This window comes from Schistocerca cancellata, chromosome 8 (genome assembly GCF_023864275.1).
Source record: "Schistocerca cancellata isolate TAMUIC-IGC-003103 chromosome 8, iqSchCanc2.1, whole genome shotgun sequence".
In the NCBI taxonomy this organism is placed as follows: domain Eukaryota; kingdom Metazoa; phylum Arthropoda; class Insecta; order Orthoptera; family Acrididae; genus Schistocerca; species Schistocerca cancellata.
The window spans coordinates 283,178,149-283,204,017 of NC_064633.1; the positions used below are offsets into that span (position 1 = coordinate 283,178,149).

The 25,869-nt window shown below is 43.4% G+C and overlaps 1 protein-coding gene across 1 annotated transcript in view; it reads right to left on the bottom strand.

The window, feature by feature from the left end:
• Positions 1 to 737: 737 nt before the first annotated feature.
• Positions 738 to 25,869, bottom strand: part of LOC126094907 (cytochrome P450 6k1-like) — a 72,681-nt gene continuing 47,549 nt past the window's right edge. The window contains exons 5-8 of the mRNA XM_049909546.1: positions 22,814 to 22,944; positions 14,488 to 14,712; positions 10,601 to 10,849; positions 738 to 2,619 (exon numbers count right to left, since the gene is read on the bottom strand). Of these exons, the coding sequence (XP_049765503.1) occupies positions 2,438 to 2,619; positions 10,601 to 10,849; positions 14,488 to 14,712; positions 22,814 to 22,944 (787 nt within the window). The 3' untranslated portion in view covers positions 738 to 2,437. The remainder of the gene's footprint in view (positions 2,620 to 10,600; positions 10,850 to 14,487; positions 14,713 to 22,813; positions 22,945 to 25,869) is intronic.

Here is a 25,869-nt window from a genome sequence, read left to right on the forward strand (position 1 = left end):
GCTTGGGTAGCTCATTTGTTAGAGCACTTGCCTGCGAAAGGTAAAGGTCCCGAGTTCGAGGCTCGGCCTGGCACACAGTTTTAATCTGCCAGGAAGTTTCTTTCTCAGTATTGTCTGAATTCCGATGAGGCGATTAACAGTTGTAATAAAGTCTCTCTTCTTTCTTGATTTGTTGAGTTCAGAAGTTTACCACTCCTAGCTCCGAGCTACAGGCCATTTCACTAGTATTTCGAAGAAATTATAAATTAAACTGACGTATACAGATCATTGATCTATAAGTCTGGTCTAATTAGGATTTTGTACTATGCTATATCGGTACTGAAAGGAGAATAAATGAAATATATAAAAGCTACGTCAGTGCCTCATAAATATATCGGATGAGCATTGTACGTCAGTTTCTTGACTTTTTTCCCAGGATATGATTTTATCAAATTTCCTTTATAACTATTTTTTGGATCCACCAAAATTTTGCAAATCAATCCCATAAATTATTTAAAAGTAGATACGATATGTGTTTTCTCTTGTACAAAATGAACTAGTTCGTACAGCTTCCTTAACTGAAATATAGTACTTCTGCTAGTTCTTGTTCGAACAACAGACTAAAAACGTATTACTCACTTAATCCGGAGTTGCACTTAAAGGGGCGAAGAAGAGCCCCCATAGTAAGTGCACACATTGATTGGAAAAGTTTCTGTAGTGCCTTTTTGGTGTGCAAGTCTGTGTAAAAGAAGACCTTCTTTATTTTTGACAAATATTTATTTTAACATCATACAATAACACTTACAAAACAGTTGATATCACATGAAATGGCAAATTCTGACAGATATCCGACAGTTAGAATCATTGTTCCCATATAACGGACGGTGAAACGTGCAATGGTGGAGGAATTAGCGGCGAGAAAGAGATATCAACCTTCATGACGCCCAGAGGAGGGCCAATGGCTCGTCAGCGGTTGCAACTCAGTCTCCACGCTTTCCTTCCCTGACTACACAATCTCACTAAGATCTTGGCCTCCGCTGGCTGGAGGACTACAGCGAGAGGTCATTGGCGGTTAACAAAATCATCAGTCCTGCCCAGAGGTGAACTGTTGAAACTCGATCTGACGGATTCCTGCACAACAGCCCTTCGATTGCGGCATCGAAATAGAGCATTAGGACTTAAAAGAACAGAAATTGGTTTAACTTGAGACACAATGTCGCGAAGGAGGCACAGCATCCCTTTAAGATTGTCTCGTTTCTCTAAATAGCAAATATCCACTTGTTACGAGTAGAAATGCTTTTTTGACAGAAACAGAAACAGACCTTGTTCATAGTATTGTGTAAAGTGATAAAGCTACTAACAAACAAAGTAGCATCAGCACTTGACACGATACGTTGTATGAAGTTTGATCTTGATATCACTGAGATGGCCCATGCTCGGACCGCGTCAACAAAGCATTTACGAGTATAACAAGTGTATACTTGTTATTTAGTGACATTAGACTATATTAAGTATGTGTACCTAGTATAAAACTTTTATTTCTTACTCTTTATACTTTATATTTGCGATCCTACTAATGGCTATATGCTACGAAACTGACAAGTAAGTTTCAAGTGCAGATTCTTTGTATGATGAAAGTGATGCTGTTGTGCCCAGCACCAAGCATAAATTCGTAGCATCTGATGATCTAACATCCACAGAATTTTGGCGCAGTTAAGCTGTTCAGTACATATCTATTACGTCGATGGTTCTATGAATTAATGTGTGATAAATATTCACCTACTAAACCACTACACATTATCCATATGATTTGCTAAATACAGTTGTTATCAGCCTAAGCATGCCTAAGGATACTGTATTTGCGAAGTGAATTCGTCCATCAGCCGTAAACTTAATTACAGTGAAACTCTGCGACGCTGTAACATATTCACAAGCAACCTGATATCTGCCAACCCCAAGCGCCGTTGTGCATTCACGGCGACCACATAGCCAGCTCCCCCTAATGTGTACAGTGGATCGTCACCTAGATCGGCAGATCCAAAATACAGTAGGGAAAGCTCCTCCAAAGGTGGTCCGAGGACAACGGGTCACCGTTGGTGGACTGCATGCACTTCCCCAAGTCTTGACGTGTGCTCTGCATTCAACCACCTGGAAGTCAGCTCTCTGTGTACAGTGGATCCTGAATACAGAAGTGTAACCTCCTCCAAAGTGGACCTGAGGGCAGTGGTTGATCGTCGGGGGGCTGTAAGTAGTTCTCCAACTCCAGATGCGTGGGAAGTGCCCAGCCTAAGCCAGCTTTCCCTCCTGTGTACCATGGATCATCACCCGGCGCGTCACATCCAGAACACAGAGGAGGGATATCCTCTGAAGAGGGCCCAGGGATAGCAGGCCACCGTCGGTGATCTGTACGCAGTTTCCCAAGTGCGGACGCGCTCTCAGCTCCCATGCGTTCGAGCGCCTACGCAGCGTCAGGTGCGCGCTTGAAACAGAGCGGGATCCCGCCCACTGTTCCAGTCATGAAGGAGTACTTGTTGAAGCTCAGCGGCGGCGTGGGCGTATCCTCGGCCGGCACCACCTGCACTCCGCTGGATATGATCTTCACTAGTGCCAGACGCATCACCATTTGAGCGAACCGGGTGCCTGCAATCAATAAATCCGCCACTGTGACGAGGAATACTGCACTTGGCAGAAGCTCACGATGCCTACAGAAAGTAAACTTCAAAATGAATGAAAACTCACGTAGCACTAATGTAATATTCTATAATATTTATTATTTATTTCACAAAACGATTTTTGGCTGTTACGCCATCATCAGGTATAAAGATAAGTAGGTGTTGACAGATGTGAAAATTACCGAACAATCAGTTTAATAAGTCACAGCTGCAAAATACTAACGCGAATTCTTTACAGACGAATGGAAAAACTGGTAGAAGCCGACCTCGGGGAAAATCAGTTTGGATTCCGTAGAAATCTTAGAAGAAAGATTAAGGAAAGATTAAGGAAAGGCAAACCTACGTTTCTAGCATTTGTAGACTTAAAGAAAGCTTCTGACAGTGTTGACTGGAATACTCTCTTTCAAATTCAAAAGGTGGCAGGGATAAAAACAGGGAGCAAGAGGCTACTTACAATTTTTACAGAAACCAGATGGCAGTTATAAGAGTCGAGGGGCACGAAAGGTAAGCAGTGGTTGGGAACGGAGTGAGAGAATTGTAGCCTATCCCCGATGCTATTCAATCTGTATATTGAGCAAGCAGTAAAGGAAACAAAAGAAAAATTCGGAGTAGGTATTACAATCCATGGAGAAGAAATAAAAACTTTGAGGTTCGCCGATGACATTGTAATTCAGAGGCAGCAAAGGACTTGGAAGAGCAGTTGAACGGAATGGATAGCGTCTTGAAAGGAGGATATAAGATGAACATCAACAAAAGCAAAACGAGGATAATGGAATATAGTCGAATTAAGACAGGTGATGCTGAGGGAATTAGATTAGGAAATGAGACACTTAAAGTAGTAAAGGAGTTTTACTATTTGAGGAGCAAAATAACTGATGACGGTCGAAGTAGAGAGGATATAAAATGTAGACTGACAATGGCAAGGAAAGCGTTTCTGAAGAAGAGAAATTTGTTAACATCGAACATAGATTTAAGTGTCAAGAAGTCGTTTCTGAAAGTATTTGTATGGAGTGTAGCCATGTATGGAAGTGAAACATGGACGATAAATAGTTTGGACAAGAAGAGAATAGAAGCTTTCGAAATGTGGTGCTACAGAAGAATGCTGAAGATTAGCTGGGTAGATCACATAACTAATGAGGAGGTATTGAATAGAATTGGGGAGAAGAGAAGTTTGTGGCACAACTTGACAAGAAGAAGGGACCAGTTGGTAGGACATGTTCTGAGGCATCAGGGGATCACAAATTTAACATTGGAGGACAGCGTGGAGGGTAAAAATCGTAGAGGGAGACCAAGAGATGAATACACTAAGCAGATTCAGAAGGATGTAGGTTGCAGTAAGTACTAGGAGACGAAGAAGCTTGCACAGGATAGAGTAACATGGAGAGCTGCATCAAACCAGTCTCAGGACTGAAGACCACAACAACAACAACAACAACAACATATAGTGCAATGAAATTTTGTTGGATCAATGATTTTAAACCAGTGCATCTACAGAGTATCTCCATATCCAGAGATAAAAAAATGTTAACATTGGGTTTAGGAATGAAACAAGAGGGATTATTTCAATGTAAAAGCGGTGTAAGATTGGTTAACTAAGATAAAATATGTGAAACATTAACTAATGAACTATATACAAATTACAACTGTTGTTCATAGAAGAAAATAAATTGAATAATAAACTCTGGTTATGTGTTCCAAAAATATGGCTAAACAAAATAATCTTGCCTTTAATAGTTCCTAAATTACATGCAGATAATGACTGAAGCAGCTGTGATTATACAAATTAATTTTTTTTAACACAATAAGAGAATTTAAAGTAAATACAATAAAGCAAAATGAGACTTGTGAATAAGAGGGGTAATTTACAACATGACCTGGATGGGATTATGAATAGTACCTGCAGTTAGAATTGGCGAGTAAGAGAACTGTGTCTGGCCATTCAGGACCAAGGTTCAGTTGACGGCCATATGTTTATTAATTTCCATTACTTCAAGATAGCCCATCTTCGTTCCTTTATGGGTGTGATGTAATACTTCATGTATCACCTTGCAATTGTAGCCTTCTTTAAGCAAGTGGTCTGTAATAGTAGTCTCTCATTTCCTAAGTGTCTAACTTCTGTTGTGTTCCTTAAAGTAAAGATTATTTTTTTCAGCCAGATCTTTGGAACATGACACCAAAGTTTATTATTCCATTTATTTTCTTCTATGAGCAACTGTTGTAATTTGTATATAGTTCATTAGTTAGTATGCCATATCTTTCCTCTTTGTTAAATAATCTTACATAGGATTCATCATCATCATCATCAGTTATCTGCTATATTAGCAGGTCCTTTGCCTCTCCATTTTCTGCGATCCATTGCTTCCTTCTTAAGGCTGCTGTATGTTGTACCGTCCATCATGTCATCCAGTATCTGGAATCTCTTCCTTCCTCGCTTCCTTTTCCCTTCTACATAACCTTCTAAAACTGTTTTTATCAGTCCGTCATTCTTTCTTAATATATGCCCAATCCAATTTCTTTTTCTTCTCTTTATTACATCTAGTAACTGTCTTTTCTCTCGCACTCTTCTCAGTACCTCTTCATTTTTTACTCTGTCCATCTAACTTATTCTTTCCATCTTCCGCCATGTCCAGATCTCAAAAGCCTCCAGCCTTTCTCTGTCTTTTTTCCTCATAGTCCATGTTTCAGCGCCATATAGAAGAACACTCCATACAAGACATTTTATGAGTCTCTTTCTGAGTTCTCTGTCCAGACCGCTGCAGAAGATTCTCCTTTTCTTATAAAACGCCTCTTTTGCCATTGCTATCCTTGTTTTAATTTCTGTGGTGCACTTCCAGTCGGTGTCTATCCTGCATCCAAGATACTTAAAATTTTGCACCTGTTCTAGTGTTTCTCCATTCAGCACAATTTTTATTTCCTTATTTCCTCCTATTGCCAATACTTTTGTTTTATTTGTGTTAATTTTCATTCCATATTTTCTTCCGTTAGTTGCAATGGTGTCCACCAAATCCTGTAATTCTTTTTCCCCTGTGGCTAGAAGGACCATGTCATCAGCAAATCTCAAGCACCCTACTCTTCTTCCTCCAATTTCTACTCCTTTGTCATCTAATGAGCATTGGTCAATCATATTTTCCACGTACAGGTTGAAAAGAGTAGGTGATAAACAACATCCTTGTCTTACTCCTTTCCCTAGTCTGATCCAGTTTGTACTTTCTCCTCTCACTTTAACTGAAACTTTTTGATTAAGGTATAATGAGTTTATAAGTCTTCTGGTTTTCCAGTCCACTCTCTTTTCCCTCATAATAGTCGCCAGCTTGTCCCAAACCACATTGTCAAATGCCTTTTCTAAATCGATGAAGCACATATATAGGTCTCTTCCTTTTTCAATAAACCTTTCTCCCAAGATTCGTAGGAGCCCTATTGCATCTCTGGTGCCAGTATTCCTTCTAAAGCCAAACTGCTCCTCGCGGAGATTCTCCTCTATTACTTTTTCAAGTATTTTATTAATTATTCTTAACATCACTTTGGCTGCATGTGAAATGAGGCTGATTGTCCTGTGCTCGCTGCATTTCTTGGTTCCTTGTTTTTTCGGTAATGGAATCATTACTGTTGTCAAAAAGTCCTCAGGCCATTCACCACTGTCATATATATTATATTACATAACCTCAATATTTCTCTTATTCCATTGTGGTTCAAGCATTTTAGTATTTCTCCCGGTATTGTATCTGTACTTACTGCTTTGCCATTTTTCATTGCAGCAATGGCAGACTTTACTTCTTCCATTATGATGGTCGGTCCTTTCTCTTCATCACTTACACTGTTGTGTGATTCAAGTTCCAGAGTTTCTGGTTTGCTATTTGTGTCATATAGCTCGTTTATATATTCTTCCCATCTCTGGAGGACATCGTCACGATCTTTGTACACTACCTCTTCGTCTTTACTCAAAATTTCCATAGTAGCAATTCCTGCTCTGTTTTGTTCCCATGTCATAGTCTTTACTCTGTTGTTTAGTAAGTCGTATCTTCCCTTCCTGACCAGTTCTTCAATTTCATCACATTCCTCTTTTAGCCATTTTTTCCTAGCCTGCACTGTTTCTCTTCGCAGTTCGTTATTTAACCTTCGGTATATCTTTCTTGCATCTTCAATGTTCTTGTTTTTCAATTTTCTTCTCTCCTCCATCTTGGAAATCATTTCTTGTGTGACCCATGGTTTTTTTGACCTTTTCCCTTTTACATATCCTGTATTTTGCTGTCCTGCTTTAATGATTCCTTCTTTCAGCATATTCCAGTACTCGTTGGCATTATCAGGTGCTTCTTTGTCTCGTAATGTGTTTAGAAAATCCCGGGACAGCATTGCTGTAATTTGTTCTTTGTTGGACCTTATCTTCTCTAGATCCCACTTCTTCACCATTGTCGCCTTTTTCTGCCTTTTCTGCTATAAGTAAGTTGTGGTCACTATTAATATCTGCACCTGGTAATGTGTGCACCTTCTTGATTCCATTCCTGTATCTTTCTTCTACCAGTATAAAATCGATTTGGTTTCTGTATTTATCCCCTGGTGATTTCCAAGTGTAGAGCCTCCTCTTATGGTTCTTGAACCATGTGTTTGCCGCTATCAGCTGCCTTTCCCTGCAGAAGTCAATTAACCATTCACCTCTGACATTTCTCTTTCCAAGACCATGACTGCCTACTATGTTTCCCTCTTTCCCTTCTCCCACAATGGCGTTCCAGTCTCCCATTACTATTTTGCAGCATTTTTTATTTTCGTCCATTATTCTCTCTATTACATTGTACGTTTCCTCTACAATTTGGTCATAATGTTCTGAAGTTGGCATATACACCTGGACAATCAGTAAATCTTTTTGTGCTCCTTTCAGCCTTACACCAATAACCCGGTCATTTGCATAGTCTACATATTCCACACATTTAGCCAATTCCTTTGTCATAATCATTCCTACTCCATTAATTCCTTTTACTTCTCCTCCTGAGTAGTAGAATACATATTCATCTGACTGCAACTCTCCATGTCCATTACATCGTACCTCAGCAACACCTACGAGGTCCATATGATTCTTTTCCATCTCTCTTTTAAGGTTTTCTAGTTTTCCTGCTTCTAGCAAAGTTCTGACATTCCAGGTACCAATTCTCGTTTTGATTTTTTGCCTCCTTTCAAGTTGTCCCCCCCGGAGATCCGAATGGGGGACTATTTTACCTCCGGACACTGATTTAACATGAGAGGAAGCCATATTTTGTGCATAAAATGGAGACTGCATTATGCAGGGAAGATAATCTGCGGTGGTATTTCGTTGCCTTCCGCAGTTCCGGAGGCCGCCCCTAACGTCGGATACAGACGCCCTTTGCAGCCGCCCGCTCCGGGTCAGACGCTGCATGAGAAGTATGGGTTGGAAAATGAAAGACCCCTAGCCCTCGAAACCTAATAGCGTCAGGGTCGGAAAAGAACAAGAGCTGGCCGAGGGTGGCCAGATAGGAAAGATAAAAGTGAGGAGCCTGGCATAAGTAAGTGGAAGCCATGCCAGGACTCAGCTCGGGGCCCCGTGGCCGCCAGCCACGCATCACTAGGTGTGACTCCATGAGGATCTTACATAGGATTAACGGTGAAATTACCCCACTTGTTTTATTCCAAAACCTAACGTTAACATTTTCCATCTCTGGAAATGGAGATACTCTGTAGATGCACTAGTTTAAAATCTTTGAGCTAATAAAATTTCATCGCACCATGTAAGTACCTTTGTACCTGATGATTGTGAAGTAGCCAAAAACAGCTTTGTGAAACAAAAAACAAATATTGTAGACTATTGCATCAGGTTGTGTGTGTTTTCATTCATAATGTGTAAAATATTCCACCAATAATTGAGAGAACAGTCAATCAATACAAATAAGCTTCAAAACATGGAAAAGTAATTCCATGGAGAAATTATAGAGAGAGGTTACCCCCACATTAGCTGTCAAGGAAAGTTAAAACTAGTAAAGCAAACACCCATGTAGAGCAGCATGTACAAACCTAGGAAGTAATAAGTTGGACCATTCTCTTTTATTGAAGGTAAAAAGTGCCAGAACTGTTTATAACCTGGAAGTACAATGTCTAGTATGTAGCACCAAAAAGTATACAAAAAATATGTATACTGTTAATATTTGCAGTAACTTCTCTTCAGTTGCTACTTCAGCTAAGCTTCTCACAGGTGGACAGTAAACGCTTAACGCAGATGCTATATATTTCTGGATTGGTCGGCTTAAACGGAGCGCCATTCTCCCGTTTGTAAGAGTAACGCTGACTGGCGGACTATTTCTGACGCAATGAGATGGAGGAGTGAGTGAAAGACAGCGGGTGATATACCCTTTCGCTGTTTGCGTGGAGAGGGGCCGTTGCAGTGACGCTCTTGAAGCGGGAACACGTAGCGGGAGCGAGTGCACTCTTGCGTGTACACAGAGAGCGAGGAACAAAGTCTCTACTCGGTACTGCACTGAGAGAGTACCTCTGTCGCTAGCGAATCGGAATGATACCCTATAGTGAATTCAAAAATGTTCAAATGTGTGTGAAATCTTATGGGACTTAACTGCTAAGGTCATCAGTCCCTAAGCTTACACACTACTTAACCTAAATTATCCTAAGGACAAACACACACACCCATGCCCGAGGGAGGACTCGAACCTCCGCCGGGACCAGCCGCACAGTCCATGACTGCAGCGGCTTAGACCGCTCGGCTAATCCCACGCGGCTATAGTGAATTGCTCGACATTAAGCGTTTGTTCACTGTGTTGACCGCGACACTTAATGTGGGGTGTGAACACAGACATAGTATTAGTTAGCGCCTGCGAGCGAACATTGAGTGGCATCGCAGTGGACTGGTTATCTGACCGGTGTACCAATAGTTAGACTAGGGGCAGACAGGAGTCCTTGACTTCATCAAGGCGTAGTGAGAGTTCGATTGGTGAAGGTCAGTCCAGATAGAAAGAGATAGTTTTGTTATTTTTCAGCGACGAACGACGCAGGCAGCAGTCTTCGCAGCTCACGGTACTGTGCGCTACAGCGTAGGTGAGCCCCGTCTTTCCTCCATTAGAAATAAAATACTTCATTCACGTCACTCCATTACATTTCTCACGCGACAGCCTCGACCGTACTTAGAAAAATTCAATCGGATAATTATTCAAGTTGAGTAGGCATAGCTTTCAGCCATTCTGCCGAGAAGATAACATTCTTAAAGAAAAGGGATAAAACAGCTTTCCCACACTTTGTATATAAAATTCCATTAACAGGATTCCGAAAAAACCCAGAAATTTGTGTATCAGTTTATAAATAAAAGTTTCACTTGATTTTCTCAGATTTTGCAATAAATAATATTTTCCATACGTTTAATGTTTTTCTTACACTAACTAGCAATACTTCAGTACCCAAGTATCCCACTAGTTACGTAAGAAAATAGAATATTTTTGTGTCTTTTCCTTACAGCGGTCGACTCCAGAAAATATTAATTGCTGAAAGTTTTTCAGGCATTTCTTTTTGGTACGTTAGGAGCGTCGAGCGTCTGTCTGACTACTGTAGTTGTGTGGGGTGGAAATTACTTCTTGCAGGAGCCAAAGGCTACTTGCCAGATCAATCCGTTGCGAAACTCGTCAACAAAATAACACACACACACACACACACACACACACACACACACACACACAGTGAACAAAAGGCGAACGACTTTTATGATCAAGTCTACGGCGAGGCCGTAGATTTGAACACATTTCTTTGACGAAAGGCGAGATTTGCCAAAGTTCCCTATTACAATGTCAAATTTCTTTGACATAATTATTTGACATATCAACTTTGACAAAGAAACATAGTGTAATAGCGGCCTAAGGTGCTGTTGTTATGTTTGTTGTTTTGGATCGTATGAAAAATTTTGACTTTCCTTAACTAAACAAGTGAAAAGAGAGTAGAATGCTTACCAATGCAGATGCGAGGTCCGTCGCCGAAGGGCAGGTAGCCCTTGGGTCCCTTGCCGACCACCTCCGGAGCGAACCTCTCCGGGTCGTAGCGGTCGGGCTCTGGGAAGAGCTCGGGGTCGTAGTGCATGGCCATGACGGGCACCACGATCGGCGTGCCCTTCTCGATGCGTAGTCCGGGCACCAGCGAGTCGCACGTTCGCACGCACTCGCGGTCCAGCTGCGGCAGCGGCGGGTACTTGCGCAGCGTCTCTGCAACACCGACCACGGCACCGTGACGCTCTGGCCAGCTAACGGCGGCCGACCACCAGAGGCAGTGTCCGCCTTATTAGCTGCCTTACCCCCTACTGACAGCGTGAAGACAGAGACTAGCTAAACGTACATCTACACCTGTACTCTGCGGTGTGTGGCAGACGTTATCTCCAGTACATCTACCAAGTGTACCGGTATGAAATGAGCGTTAAGATACAAATGTGTCGATAGGGAACATTTGTTGTGAACGAGCCTTAATTTTTTTTTGTTACGTTCGTATGACATCTATCAAAGATGTCATGGAACAAACAACATCTTATGTTTTCATCGTATTAACAACGTAGAATTTTGTACCAGAAAGTGATGATTTGCGGAAATAATTAATTTTTTGTTTTCATTTGAAAAAAAAAGTGCTGCAGAGTCGCATCGAATGCTTGTCGAGGCATATGGTGATCATGCTCTATCAGAAGCAACGTGCATAAGATGGTTTCAACGGTTCAGAAATAATGATTTTGATGTAAGAAATGAAGAACGTGGAAGACCACCAAAAAAGTTCGAAGACGCCGAATTGCAAGCAATATTGGATGAAGATGATGCTTTGAGTCAGAAGCAAATGGCAGCAATGCTAAATGTTGCACAACAAACAATTTCTGACCGTTTGAAAGCTATGGGAAAGATCCAAAAGTGTGGAAAAAGGGTGCCACATGAATGGAATGAAAGACAGATGGAAAACCGAAAAACCATTTGTCAAATTTTGCTTCAAAGACATGAAAGAAAATCAATTTTGCATCGAATTGTTACTGGCGATGAAAAATGGATTTATTTTAAGAATCATAAACGGGAAAAATAATGGGTTAATCCGGGACAACCATCAACATCGACTGCAAAACCAGATCGATTTGGCAAGAAGACAATGCTCTGCGTTTGGTGGGATCAGAAAGGTGTGGTGTATCATGAGCTAAACCCGGTGAAACTGTGAATACTAATTGCTACAGACAACAAATGATCAATTTGAACTATGCATTGATCGAAAAGAGACCAGAATGGGCCAGAAGACATGGCAAAGTAATTTTTTTACACGACAATGCACCCGCAAACAAAGCAAAACTGGTCCAGGATACAATCAAAACACTTGACTGGGAGCTGCTACCCCACCCGCCGTATTCACCAGACTTGGTCCCTTCCGACTACCATTTGTTTTCATCAATGGGACACGCATTGGCTCAGGAACACTTCGATTCCTACGAAGAAGTCAAAACTTGGGTGTCTGATTTGTTTGCTTCAAAAGACGAACATTTCTATTGGTGTGGTGTCCACAAGTTGCCAGAAAGGTGGTCAAAATGTATAGAAAGCAATGGTCAGTATTTTGAATAAAATGTTTCTACTTTTCAATTCAAAATTAGTGTTTCATTTTCACAAAAAAAAAACGCTCATTTCATACCGGTTCACCTGGTACATCTACATGGATACTCTGCAAATCACATCCAAGTGCCTGGCAGAAGGTTCATCTAACCATCTTCACAATAATTCTCTATTATTTCAATCTCGTACAGCACGCGGAAAAAACGAACACCTATATCTTTCCGTGGGAGCTCTGATTTCCCTATTTTATTGTGATGATCGTTTCTACCTATGCTAGTCGGCGTTAACAAAATATTTTCGTATTCGGAGGAGAAAATTGGTGATTCAGATTTCCTGAGAAGATCCTGCCGCAACGAAAAACGCCTTCATTTAATGAATCCACCCCAAATCCTGTAACATTTCAGTCACACTCCTCTATTTCGCGATAATACAAAACGTGCTGCCCTTCTTTGAACTTTCTCGATGCACTCAATCGATCCCATCTGGTAAGGATCTCACAACACGCAGCAGAACAGTAAAAGAGGACGGACAAGCGTAGTGTACGCAATCTCTTTAGTAGATTTGTTACATTTCTTGAGTATCCTGCCAATAAAAAGCAGTCTTTGATCAGTCGTCCACACAACATTTTGTATGTGTTCCTTCCAATTTAAGTTGTTCGTAATTGTAATGCCTAGGTATTTAGTTGAATTTTCGGCCTTTAGATTAAACTAATTTATCGTGTTACCCAAGTTTAACGGATTTCTTTTAGCACTTACATGGATGACCTCACACTTTTCGGTATTTAGGGTAAATTTCCAATTTTTGCACCTTACACATTTCTTTTCTAAAACGTTTTGCAATTTATTTTGATCTTCTGATGACTTTAATAGGCACGTTAATAAATATCGATAGAGCACATATCGCAACAGACTAATTTGGGACCGCCCAAACAAGTAGGCACGTAAAATTCCTATTTAAAAATCATTTTGCTCATAACGGGATACAAACCGACACTTTCTGTCGGCACTGGACGTCTCGTGGAAGACGTGCTGAGCAGTATTTGTGTGGACTGACTAGCTACACATTGCAAAAAATAAATTGTAAGTATCTGCCGAAACACGAGAGAAAATGCGCCTGACGACTCTTAGGAGTGACACCCTGTATATACAGGGCTATTCAAAAAGAAGGAACGCATTTCAAACATTTATTGCTGTGAACACAATTCCAACGTTTCTGGAAAGAGGAAAGTTCAAATTTTTATGCATTCAGTGTAAACACCATGTATCAATACAAAGGCTCATTTCCTGCCACACACGAAGCAGCTGATTCTCGTTATCGAATTCACAGCTTCAACAGTGCGATGTCGCCGACTTTCAAGTGTGTCAGGCATAGGGGGGGAGAGGGGGTAAGAACGCAGTCTTTTCCGTAACTAAACTAAACTAAACTAAACTAAACTCCTCCCGAACAGGCCACGAAGGCCCAACGGCACCGACCGCCCGCCGTGTCATTCTCATCATAGGTGTCACTGTATGCGGGTATGGAGGGGCATGTGGTCAGCACACCACTCTCCCGGCCGTTTCCGAGACCGGCTTTTACCTAACTCCACAGGTAAAAGTCACAACGTGTGAGGTTTGGAGAACTGGGATGCCACCGTAATGAAGTTCATCTTCTGCTCCTCCTCTTCCATTCCAACGTCCTGGAATGGTGTCATTCAGGTAACGCCGGACGTGCTTAGAGAACATCTCTAAGCACGTACAACGTTACCTGAATGCTTAGAGAATCTCACACCTCTGTACTTTTACCTCTGGGGTTACGTCAAGACGTTGGTGTACGAAAACCCGTAGAAAGAGATGAAGAATTGATTACTAGGGTCCAATCCGCCTGTCTCCTGGTACAACGGACACCAGGGACCTTTGAGAGAGTGCGGCAGAATTTCATGCGCCGTTGCATCACTGTGATCGTCACACTGAACAACTAATTTGCGCTGCGTTGTTGTTATGCGGGTACGCTGTATATGTCTGTAACACAATATTTATGCATTTCCGACCATTTCCCTGTCAAAATATAATCGGTTGTGGACCAACACTCACCTCTTTCAATTTGACCTAAAAGGTTTGAGACACACTGTAGATGTCTGCGTTATTGACGGATCTAAGTTTTCACAATTTAATCTGCTAACACGCCTGAAGTTGTGAGTTACGAAGATGGTGTAGGATCCTCCAGCATCTGTATTATTTATATTATCAGGGTTTGATGCACACTGTACGGATGAAAGTGAGGTGAGCGCGTGTACCGACCTGCGATGCACATGTTGAGGTATCGGATGTCGGCGACCGTGTCGTAGGTGAGCGGCCCCTGGGGCGCCTTGGCCAGCGCCTCCAGCACCTCCGCCCTGAGGCGCTCCTGCACCTCCGGGTTGTGCGCCAGCTCGTACAGCGTGAACGTCAGCGCAGAGCCCGTCGTCTCGAAGCCCGCCGAGAAGAACACCGACGCCTGCGCCACCAGGTCGTCGCCCTCGAAGTCTGTAGTGGAAAATACAACAAGTAAGGGCCGTCTCTTATTTGTGGTCCCACAGGTTGGTTGGTTGATTTGGGGAGGGGACCAAACAGCGAGGTTATCAGTCTCATCGATTAGGGAAGGAAGGATGGGGAAGGAAGTCGGCCGTACCCTTTCAAAGGAACCACAAGGCATTTGCGTGAGGCGATTTAGGGAAGTCACGGAAAATCTAAATCAGCATGGCCGGACGCGGGTTTTGAACCGTCGTGCTCCCGAATACGAGTCCAATGTGCCACCCGCTGCGCCACCTCACTCCGTGTCGTCCCACAGAAACTACAGTGTGTCCGAGAATTTCATATATCCCTAGATCAAAACAGTATATTCTATACCGGAGTATGTATATACAAGAACTCAGTCCCAGTGAATCTACAGGGCGTCTCAGGAAAATTAGTAAATACACTCCCGGAAATGGAAAAAAGAACACATTGACACCGGTGTGTCAGACCCACCATACTTGCTGCGGACACTGCGAGAGGGCTGTACAAGCAATGATCACACGCACGGCACAGCGGACACACCAGGAACCGCGGTGTTGGCCGTCGAATGGCGCTAGCTGCGCAGCATTTGTGCACCGCCGCCGTCAGTGTTAGCCAGTTTGCCGTGGCATACGGAGCTCCATCGCAGTCTTTAACACTGGTAGCATGCCGCGACAGCGTGGACGTGAACCGTATGTGCAGTTGACGGACTTTGAGCGAGGGCGTATAGTAGGCATGCGGGAAGCCGGGTGGACGTACCGCCGAATTGCTCAACACGTGGGGCGTGAGGTCTCCACAGTACATCGATGTTGTCGCCAGTGGTCGGCGGAAGGTGCACGTGCCCGTCGACCTGGGACCGGACCGCAGCGACGCACGGATGCACGCCAAGACCGTAGGATCCTACGCAGTGCCGTAGGGGACCGCTCCGCCACTTCCCAGCAAATTAGGGACACTGTTGCTCCTGGGGTATCGGCGAGGACCATTCGCAACCGTCTCCATGAAGCTGGGCTACGGTACCGCACACCGTTAGGCCGTCTTCCGCTCACGCCCCAACATCGTGCAGCCCGCCTCCAGTGGTGTCGCGACAGGCGTGAATGGAGGGACGAATGGAGACGTGTCGTCTTCAGCGATGAGAGTCGCTTCTGCCTTGGTGCCAATGATGGTCGTATGCGTGTTTGGCGCCGTGCAGGTGAGCGCCACAATCAGGACTGCATACGACCGAGGCACACAGGGCCAACACCCGGCATCATGGTGTGGGGAGCGATCTCCTACACTGGCCGTACACCACTGGTGATCGTCGAGGGGACACTGAATAGTGCACGGTACATACAAACCGTCATCGAACCCATCGTTCTACCATTCCTAGACCGGCAAGGGAACTTGCTGTTCCGACAGGACAATGCACGTCCGCATGTATCCCGTGCCACCCAACGTGCTCTAGAAGGTGTATGTCAACTACCCTGGCCAGCAAGATCTCCGGATCTGTCCCCCATTGAGCATGTTTGGGACTGGATGAAGCGTCGTCTCACGCGGTCTGCACGTCCAGCACGAACGCTGGTCCAACTGAGGCGCCAGGTGGAAATGGCATGGCAAGCCGTTCCACAGGACTACATCCAGCATCTCTACGATCGTCTCCGTGGGAGAATAGCAGCCTGCATTGCTGCGAAAGGTGGATATACACTGTACTAGTGCCCACATTGTGCATGCTCTGTTGCCTGTGTCTATGTGCCTGTGGTTCTGTCAGTGTGATCATGTGATGTATCTCACCCCAGGAATGTGTCAATAAAGTTTCCCCTTCCTGGGACAATGAATTCACGGTGTTCTTATTTCAATTTCCAGGAGTGTATTTCACGAGGCGGTAGCATAGCCTAATGAACAAAGTACAAGCGTTTTGAATACTAGACTAACTGGGTGATTGGACTGAAGAGTTTTTAGCATCAGAACGCAGTATTTTATGTATATAGACTGAACTGGAGAGTAAAAATTTGCACCATGGACGGGAACCGACCCGGATATCCTGCTTATTAGTCAGGTGCGCTAGCCACTATTTTTTATCTCTTTTTTTCTTAAATCTCATTTTGTTCGGTATTGTGCGTTGCATTTGTTCGTCGCGGATATCCCATGACACCCACTGAAGTTCATCATCGATACATTCACTCGGTTTTTTTTAAATTTCAGATGGCAACTAACCCTCGGACAGGACACGCTGAGCCACCGTGCCCGCTTTTTTATCTCATTTTGTTCGTAAGTGTTCGCTGTATTTGTTCGTGGCGGACGTCCCTTGATGCTTCCATTAACTCAGTTTTTTATGACAGAGGGCAGCTAACCTTCTGACCGAACACGCTGAGCTACCACGCCGGCACCACTAGGCCACCTCTGCACAGCTGTTCCAACAAACTGCACGTATTACCATGGCACGCCTCCCTCCTCGGTCCAAATTCTTACTGCCGCTCCAGTCTACTTTAAATTGCCCTTACACACGGGCAGAATTGTCGAGGCTCTCCATGTTCTGGAATAGCACCTCAACACCGAAAGTAAATGTGGGATCCAGCCTGAAACCCAGGTGAAGGTACTTAAGCAAATATTCAATCACCGCTTCAGTCTATACGCATAAAATCATATCTGTATGAGACCAGTAAAGTCTCTGAAATTTCAGAACACAGTATGCCATTCTGAACGCAAGGAAGTCTCAAGACGTAAAAGTAACTTTCGTGTGTCACAGGAGACTGTCATAGGACCATTAATTTTCACAAAATATATAAATGATCTACGAGATAATTTCGGAAGTTTCATGAGGCTTTTTGCGGATGGTGCTGTTGTATACAGAGAAGTCGCGACGCCAGACAATTGTAGCGAAATGCAGGAAGACCTGCAGAGGATCGACGCTTGGGTGAAGGAATGACAACTGACACTCAGCGTAAATAAATGTAACGTATTGTGAATACATAAACAGAAAGACTCTTTATTGTGTGGTTCCAAAATTGCAGAACAGTTATTTGAAGCAGTTAATTTCATAAAATATTTGGAAGTATGCGTACGGAGCGATTTGAAGTGGAATGACCACGCAAAATTAATAGTGAGTGAGGCAGATGCTAGACTGAGATTCAGTGGGGAAGAATTCTCAGGAAATGTAGTCCATCAGCATAGGAAACAACTTACAAAACACTCGTTCGACCAATACTTGAGTATTACTGGTCAGTATGGGATCCGTACCAGATAGGAATGATACAGGAAATAGAAAAGATCCAAAGAAGAGCATCACGTTTCGTTACAGGTTCATTTCGTGAGCGCGAAAGAGATGTTCAACCAGGTCTAGTGGCAGACGCTGAAAGAGAGGCCTTCTGCATCGTTCACAGCAGTCTTCTTACATTGTTTGCAGATGATGCTGTCATTTACCGTCCTGTTAAGTCATCAGATGATCAAAACGAATTTCAATGTGATGTAGACAAATATCCGTATGGCGCCAAAATTGGCAATTGACTATAAATCATTCAAAGTGTGAAGCCATCCACATGAGCACTAAAAAGAATCCACTGAATTTCCGTTGCACGACAAATCACACAAATCTAAAGTCTGAAAAATCAGCCAAATACTTAGGGTTTACAATTACGAATAACTTAAATTGGTACGATCACATAGATAATGTTGTAGAGAAAGCAAACCAAAGACTGTCATGTAGTGGCGGAACACTTAGAAAATATAACAGGTTTCCTAAGAAGGCTGCTAACAGTACGCTTGTCCGCTTTCTTCTGGGATCAGTATCAGACAGGATTCACGGAAGACATCGAAAAAATTTCCAAAAAGGGCAGTTCGTTTTGTATTATCGCTAAATAGAAGAGATAGTCTCGAATTTTTTGTTCCGGTAGAACCTTGACATGAAATTTCAATCACCACCTTTCTCCTCAAAGTCTGCAAATATTTTGTTGGCCCCAACCTACATGGGAAGAAGTGATCATCATAATAAAATAAGAGAAATCTGAACTCACACTGTAAGATTTAAATGTTCGTTTTTTCCGCGCGTTGTTCGAAAGTGGAACTGTAGGAAAGTAGCTTAAAGGTGATTCGATAAACCCTCTGTAAGGCACTTGATAGTGAATTACAGAGTAATCGCCGGCCAGTGTGGCCGAGCGGTTCTAGGCGCTTCATCTGGAACCGCGCGACCTCTACTGTCGCAGGTTCGAATCCTGCCTCGGGCATGGATGTGTGTGATGTCCTTATGTTAGTTAGGTTTCAGAAGTTCTAAGTTATAGGGAACTGATGACCTCAGATGTTAAGTCCCATAGTGCTCAGAGCCGTTTGCACCATTTGAACAGAGTAATCATGGGGTCGCAGATTTAGATTATGGTCTACTCTTAAAATACCAGGAGTGTACCTTCCTAGAAAAGTTAATCAATATGTTGCTTCCTCCTATGTATATCTTGCGAAAAGGCCATGGAGATAAAATTAGAGAGGTTCGAGCCCACAAGGAAGGTTACCGGGAGTCGTTCTTCCTGTGAACCGAATGCGACTGGAACAGGAAAAGGAGGAAGTGCACTGGTGCACAAAGTACTCTTCGCCCACACACCCTGAAGTGACTCGCGGAGTACAGATGTAGACGTAGACTAATACGAATGAAACGATTCATACTCGGTGAGGAAAGTGAAACTGGTCCATAAAATATTTCACGCACCTTAAGATAGACAACCCAACTTCTGCACTCTGGGCATATGCTGTAAGTGGAATTGCCTGTCTTCATGTGCATGAAATATTTTATGGAGCAGTTTTATTTTGCCAACTCTGTATACCGTTGAGTCCCATATATATTTGTAACAGTCACGGCTATTGGAATGTAAACTAAAAGGCGGCGTTGGTGACTAAGAACTATGAAAAATTCTACCGTTGCATCTTCTCGGGAATGTTTGCTTTAGACGATGTGTCACCTGATGACCAGAGTATACAGGGTCCCTATCATTGTTCTAAATGGTTCAAATTGCTCTAAGGACTATGGGATTTAACATCTGAGGTCATCAGTCCCCTAGACTTAGAACTACTTAAACCTAACTAACCTAAGGACATCACACACATCCATTCCCGAGGCAGAATTCGAACCTGCGACCGTAGCAGCAGTGCGATTCCGAACTGAAGCGCCTAGACCTGATCGGCCACAGCGGCGGGCCCCTATCATGATGGGAGAACTTACCTACCCGTGTATCCAAAGGAATCTCTTCCACCAATTCTCGAAGCTCGTTTTCAAGAGAGTTTAGATAATGGGGCGACTTATGACGATGCGGTAGCACAACACTCCCATTCAAGTGACTGTGTGTCATACCACACCACATATTTACAGAGAAGCTTTCTTCAAAATGTGTCCCCACAAAGTCATGCGGGTTTCCGTTGGACCACCGTTGTGAGAGTGTTACTGGCACTATCGCGATTGGAAATGGCTTCATCAGTAAACACTATTACACCTACATCTACATAATACTCCGCAAGCCCCCTACTGGTGTGTAGCAGAGGGCACTTTTGGTGCCACTAACTGACCGCTCCTTCACTGTTTCACTAGCGATTGGCGCTTGGGAAGAATGATGGATCGTAAGCGTCTTTATGAGCTCTAAATTCTCGAATTTTCTCGTCGTGGCCATATCACGAGATGTATGTGAGAGGAAGTGCTCTCTTGAAATTGAAAAATTAAGCCTCTCTCTCATGCAGAATGACTCTCTTATAGCGCCTGCCACTGCAGTTTGTTGAGCACCTCTGTAACGCTCTTGCGCCGCCTAAACAATCCCATGACGAAACTCGCTGCTCTTCTTTGGACCTTCTCTTTTATCAGTCCTACCTAGTGAGGATGAACAATATTCAAGAATCGGTCGAATAAGCGCCTTATATGCCACTTCCTTCGTGGATGAGTTACATTTCGTTAGGATTATTCCTATGAATCTTAATCTAGCATCTACTTTTAATACTATCTGCTTTATGTGGCCGTTCCACTCAATATCACTCTGGATAGTTATTCTTAGATATTTTACAGTAGATAATGTTTCCAGCAATTTTTCATCAATAGTTTAGTTCTACAGTAGAGGATTTCTTGCCTTATATATGCGCAGTATGTAACATTTATTTACGATCAGGGTCATCTGCCAGAACGTGCACGATACATCAGTCCTCTGCAGCTCAATCTACAAATCGATACTGTCTTCTGGCTTTCTTATAGACAACAGTACCATCTGCGAACACTCTTAAGATTTTCCGATGCTTTATTCTAATCATTTATATGTACTGTCAAGAGTAACGGTCCTATCAAACTTCCTTCGGGTACTCCGGTAATTATCTGTACATCTGTCGATTTTGTTCCGTTAAGAGTTCTGTCTGCAAGGAATTCTTGAATCCAGTCGCAAATCTGATCCAATACTCGATAAACTCGTGTTTTTTTCTTTCTTTCTTTCTTTATTTATTTCTTTTTTTTTTTTTTTTTTTTTTTTTTTTGACTAAACGACAGTGCGAGACGGTGTCAAATGCCTTCCTGAAATCGAGGAACACGGCATCAACCGGAGCGCTGTGGATCGCATGCAGGAAAAGGGCAAGCTGAGTTTTGCAAGATACCTGTTTGCGGAATCCATGGCGATTTTTATAGAGGAGATTGTCGTTCTCCAACAACGTCATAATAAATTAATGAATTACTCTACGATTTGCAACTAGCCAATGGCAAATTTCCAATCCTCTGCCTTCGTCTCCGTCTGGAATGTGCTGAATCTGCTGCAGTTGATTAGGATAGATACGTAACGTTCGCGCCACTCTCGTCTGTGGAGTACCAATACATGCAGAAATTCTACACGTGGAATATGCTCCACCAACTGAATAATGCCTTTCACTTCATTCACACCTTTTTTATATGCAAGTTCAGATGAAACAGCCCTGCTGCCCGCTGCAATAGTCCCGCGCAGTGTTCCGGAAACACCAGGTAACACCCTTCAATTTGGTTCTCTGCAGCTAGGAAATCGTACACTGTGTTCTCTTCAAGCTTTCGTGGACATCTCGAAAATCTCTAGTGTATTTCGGTATCCAGGAGAAAAATAAACTACACATGGAAACCTATGTCTGAAACCATCATCCAAAAAGGCAACAGAGCATCGCATTCATAGGAGACAAGGCCTGTTTATGCAGCAGCTAGCTGCATCTTCTCCACCGGCGCTCGTGGCAATCAGTCGCGATCACTCAATAACAAACAACATTGCGAGACGATTCACCAGCGATCCGTCAGCGAACACAGTAACGTTTGCTGCCGAGGGGGTGGCGTACTGGCAGGCGCCAGCACCTACCACTTCGACACTTTGTAGCGTCATTGGATGACGTTTCCGGACACGATTTTTCGAGGTCTCGATTTTTCCTCAAGAGACCCTATACAACTCCTCGAAGTTCGTCACAAAATTCCTGGGACGTTCTGTATAGAATACCAAAAAAGAAACGCTACCATTAACAAAGGATCAACCAAAGCAAAACAAGATCGACCACATCCTGTCTTATGGAAATGTCATAAAAAAGACGTAAGAAATTCAGTTACTGAACAACGCCAATTAGTGCGATAGTGATAACGCAAAGTAAAGGACATAAGGCACATGAAATTGTATGTTACTCCCCTGAAAATCTTTTCTTCAATATTATCCAAAAATAAAATTTTCTTCTAATTTTTACGCGTCTTCCTGATATAATGAAGTCTTCAAAAACACTTGTAGCTGTGTTTTCAACCTCCTTCCTTATTTTCTTTATCGAGCGATTGGAATAGCTATCGATTCCTGCAATCCTCTCAAGCACACATTTTAATGAAATTTTTGCTTCCTCGTTTGCCACTTGCATATAATCGTAGCTGTCTGATTAAGAAGAACTTTTCCTGCTCCCATGGAGCGCAATGATTACTGTGCCACGCTACGTGGCAAAATGATAGCAACTAAAATGTTCCAAGTGCGCGGGTCAGCAGGCGACAGACAGATCAGATGGGCCACCCTTTCGAACAATGGGATGGACTCGCCCCGCAGTCACAACAAGGATGCGTTTCTGCGCCGGCGACACCGTGTTTTGCGAGAAATCTCCTCGTAGGAATACGCAGGTAGAGGCTTACCGAATAATCCCTTGTCCTTGGCCTCCACATTGCTGCTGTCCTTCTCCTCCCCAGCTGGCGAGATGACGCCCTTGTTCTTCAGCTGGATCAGCAGCTCCACGAAGTCACTCCTTTTCTCGCCGCTCTGTTCCCTGTAACAGAGCAAACCGGTTGCTGACATTACATTTAAGCAGACACAAGGCACTGTGAGAAGGCTTTTGCGCAGGGTGATTTTTTTTCCACCGTGTACCAGCTCGAGGGATTGGTCGATGAGAGAATACGGAACAAAAAAGGTCTAATGGACTTATGTTAGGAAATGCATGGTTTCCATGTAGAGACCATTTATTCAACCATACTTTGTTATAGAGACTGCGGTCTAATACGATCTGTACCACGCAGCCACAGTTAAAGTATGCGTTGAGAAAATTTGGAAATTTGTGGTAAGTTCCTGTGGGACCAAACTGCGGAGGTCATCGGTCCCTAGGTTTACACACTACTTAATCTAACTTAAACTAACTTACGCTAGGGACAACACATACACCGATGCCCGAGGAAGGACGGACCTCCGACGGGGGGAGCCGCGCGAACCGGGGCAAGGCCCCCATAGACCACGCGGCTAACCAGCGCGGTCAGGATGTGTTGAATATGGTTGCCATGTGCCTCAATGCAAGCGTGTACGCGCCGTAGCATTTTCTGTCTCACACGTTCACATCAGCCAGGCTGCATCCGAATAGTGTCAAAGGTAGCACCAATACGCTGCTCAGTGTCTCAACATATGGATTGGGCTATGCATACACGATACTTTTGCGATGGCCCTATTACCAGAAAGAGCACGGGTTGAGATCCGATGAACGAGCAGGCCATGCAACTGGACCCGCTCGTCCGATCCATCGACCAGGGAAGACACAATTGAGATGCGTCCGGACGTTAATGGAGAAGTGGTCTGGAGCATCATCATGTCGCATCAACATAACTCTTCGAATCATCAATGGCACTTCTTCCAGCAGGCGAAGAAAGAAGACTGTTCCCAAATCACGGCCGTCAGTTATACCGGCCCACATATTACCGCTCCATCGTGTAATAACTAGTGACAATACTGCTCCCGATGTTGAAAGTCTGTCACTAGTAAGACCTGGACACGCTCAAAGTAATAAGGGTAGTAACAGTTGTCATGGGGAATGTTCCACACAGTCGTTTGGCTTACCCTTTACTGGAGGGCCAACTGCTTCGGACAGACACGGCGGTCGACTTCCACAATTTTGCTTCAAGTCTGATGTGCTCACATTTCGGGTACATCATTCACGATTTCTTGCTTCGTGAAACGACCTGTATTAGACAAACGGCGTGACACTGTTGCAAACATTGAATGCTGTGGTTGTTGTCGGCGGGGATAGGTCTCCATAATCAACCCCGCTTCTCACCGCCCACTGCCGTTTGCCTTTCCGTAAGTAAAGAAGCTCTCGATTTGAATAAGGAACCACTGTGTACAACGCTATATCATATCCACTACAAGGTGACTTAGCAAGAGAAGTGAATGGGAGACAACATTACCAATTACTATGGCAGGAGAGGGTGCTAATGGCATGACGTATAAGGAACAATACCACTCTCTAGGAGGAAACCATGCGTACTGTAACTGTGGCTGCATGGTACAGCGTGTATTATACAGCAGTCTCTGCAACAAAGTATGAGTGAATAAATGGTCCCTAGCATGGAAACCATGCATTTCCTGAGATCAGTTCTTTAGACCTTTTTTGTTCCATATCCTCTCATCGATCAATCCCTAGAGTCTGTACACGGTGGGCAATATCACCATGTATAGGTATGGCTCACATCCTATTCCATGATATGAGAAATGTCAGCTATGTACCAAACTCCTGGTCACTGTCCCATTGTTTTATGCTAGTAAGAAGATAAATACAATTCGCAGCAGAATTTATGACTGTGTACAATATTTGTTTCGGTTTACTGACCAGTAGGGTTACTCGACAGCTGAGTAGTGGGAACGAGGCTGATCATGTGACTAGATATAACCATGGCCATCAACAGAAATTTATCTCTCGGCGAGGGGTCAAGACTCTAAAACTGCCATTTTTGATACGAGTGTAAACGAGCTGGTCACTTTCAAGATATGTCATGTCACATGAACTGAATTTCATAGGTGACACAAAAGAGTTACCGATATTATATCTCTGACAATTGATGGTTACCCACACAATATTTGTTGCCTCGATACTTAAAGGGTAAGAATGATTTGTTAATTATCTTAAAAGTCCGCTTTTTTGTGTTACTAAAATGATCATGGACATGATACATTTTTGAAGTTGATCTGAAGTTATATCTTAATAGGATTAAATCTTACCTGTTTCGAATACAATGATCAGTAAGTTAGGAAATAAAATAGTAAAATATTTAGGAAAGCTATTTTTATTCCTATTGCAAAAACATTGGATTGGCACTGAATATAAAAAGTGTGAAGTATGAAGAAGTGAGAAATGAGAAAATACTGTTGGTCATAAACAAAAAAGATGCCTTTGACGAATCTTCCTCGAAAGTGAAGATGCACCCAACAAATTTAAAAAAGATAGGTTAAAAAACACCGCTATTATCCACTAAAAAATGCCTTGTTACGGTTGAAACAAACACCTGCAGTAAAGCACAGTTGCGTTCTTCGTGTAAAACTAAATGCAGTCTCAGCAAGCTACGACAAGCATGTTATGTTAACCGGAGACCTAGAAACGACGGAGAGGCTCCGTCCCCGCCGCAGCCGGAGTGGTCCACAACCCCACGACGACTACGGCAGTCCACTTCATCCCTCCGCCGGCCCCCACCGAACCCAGGGTTATTGTGCGGTTCGGCCCCCGGTGGACCCCCCCTCCCTCAGGGAACGTCTCACGTCGGACGAGTGTAGCCCTTATGTTTGTGTGGTAGAGTAATAGTGGTGTACGCGTACATGGAGAACTTGTTTGCGCAGCTATCGCCTACATAGTGTAGCTGAGGCGGAATTAGGGGAACCAGCCCGCATTCGCCGAGGCAGATGGAAAACCGCATAAAAACCATCCACAGACTGGCCGGCT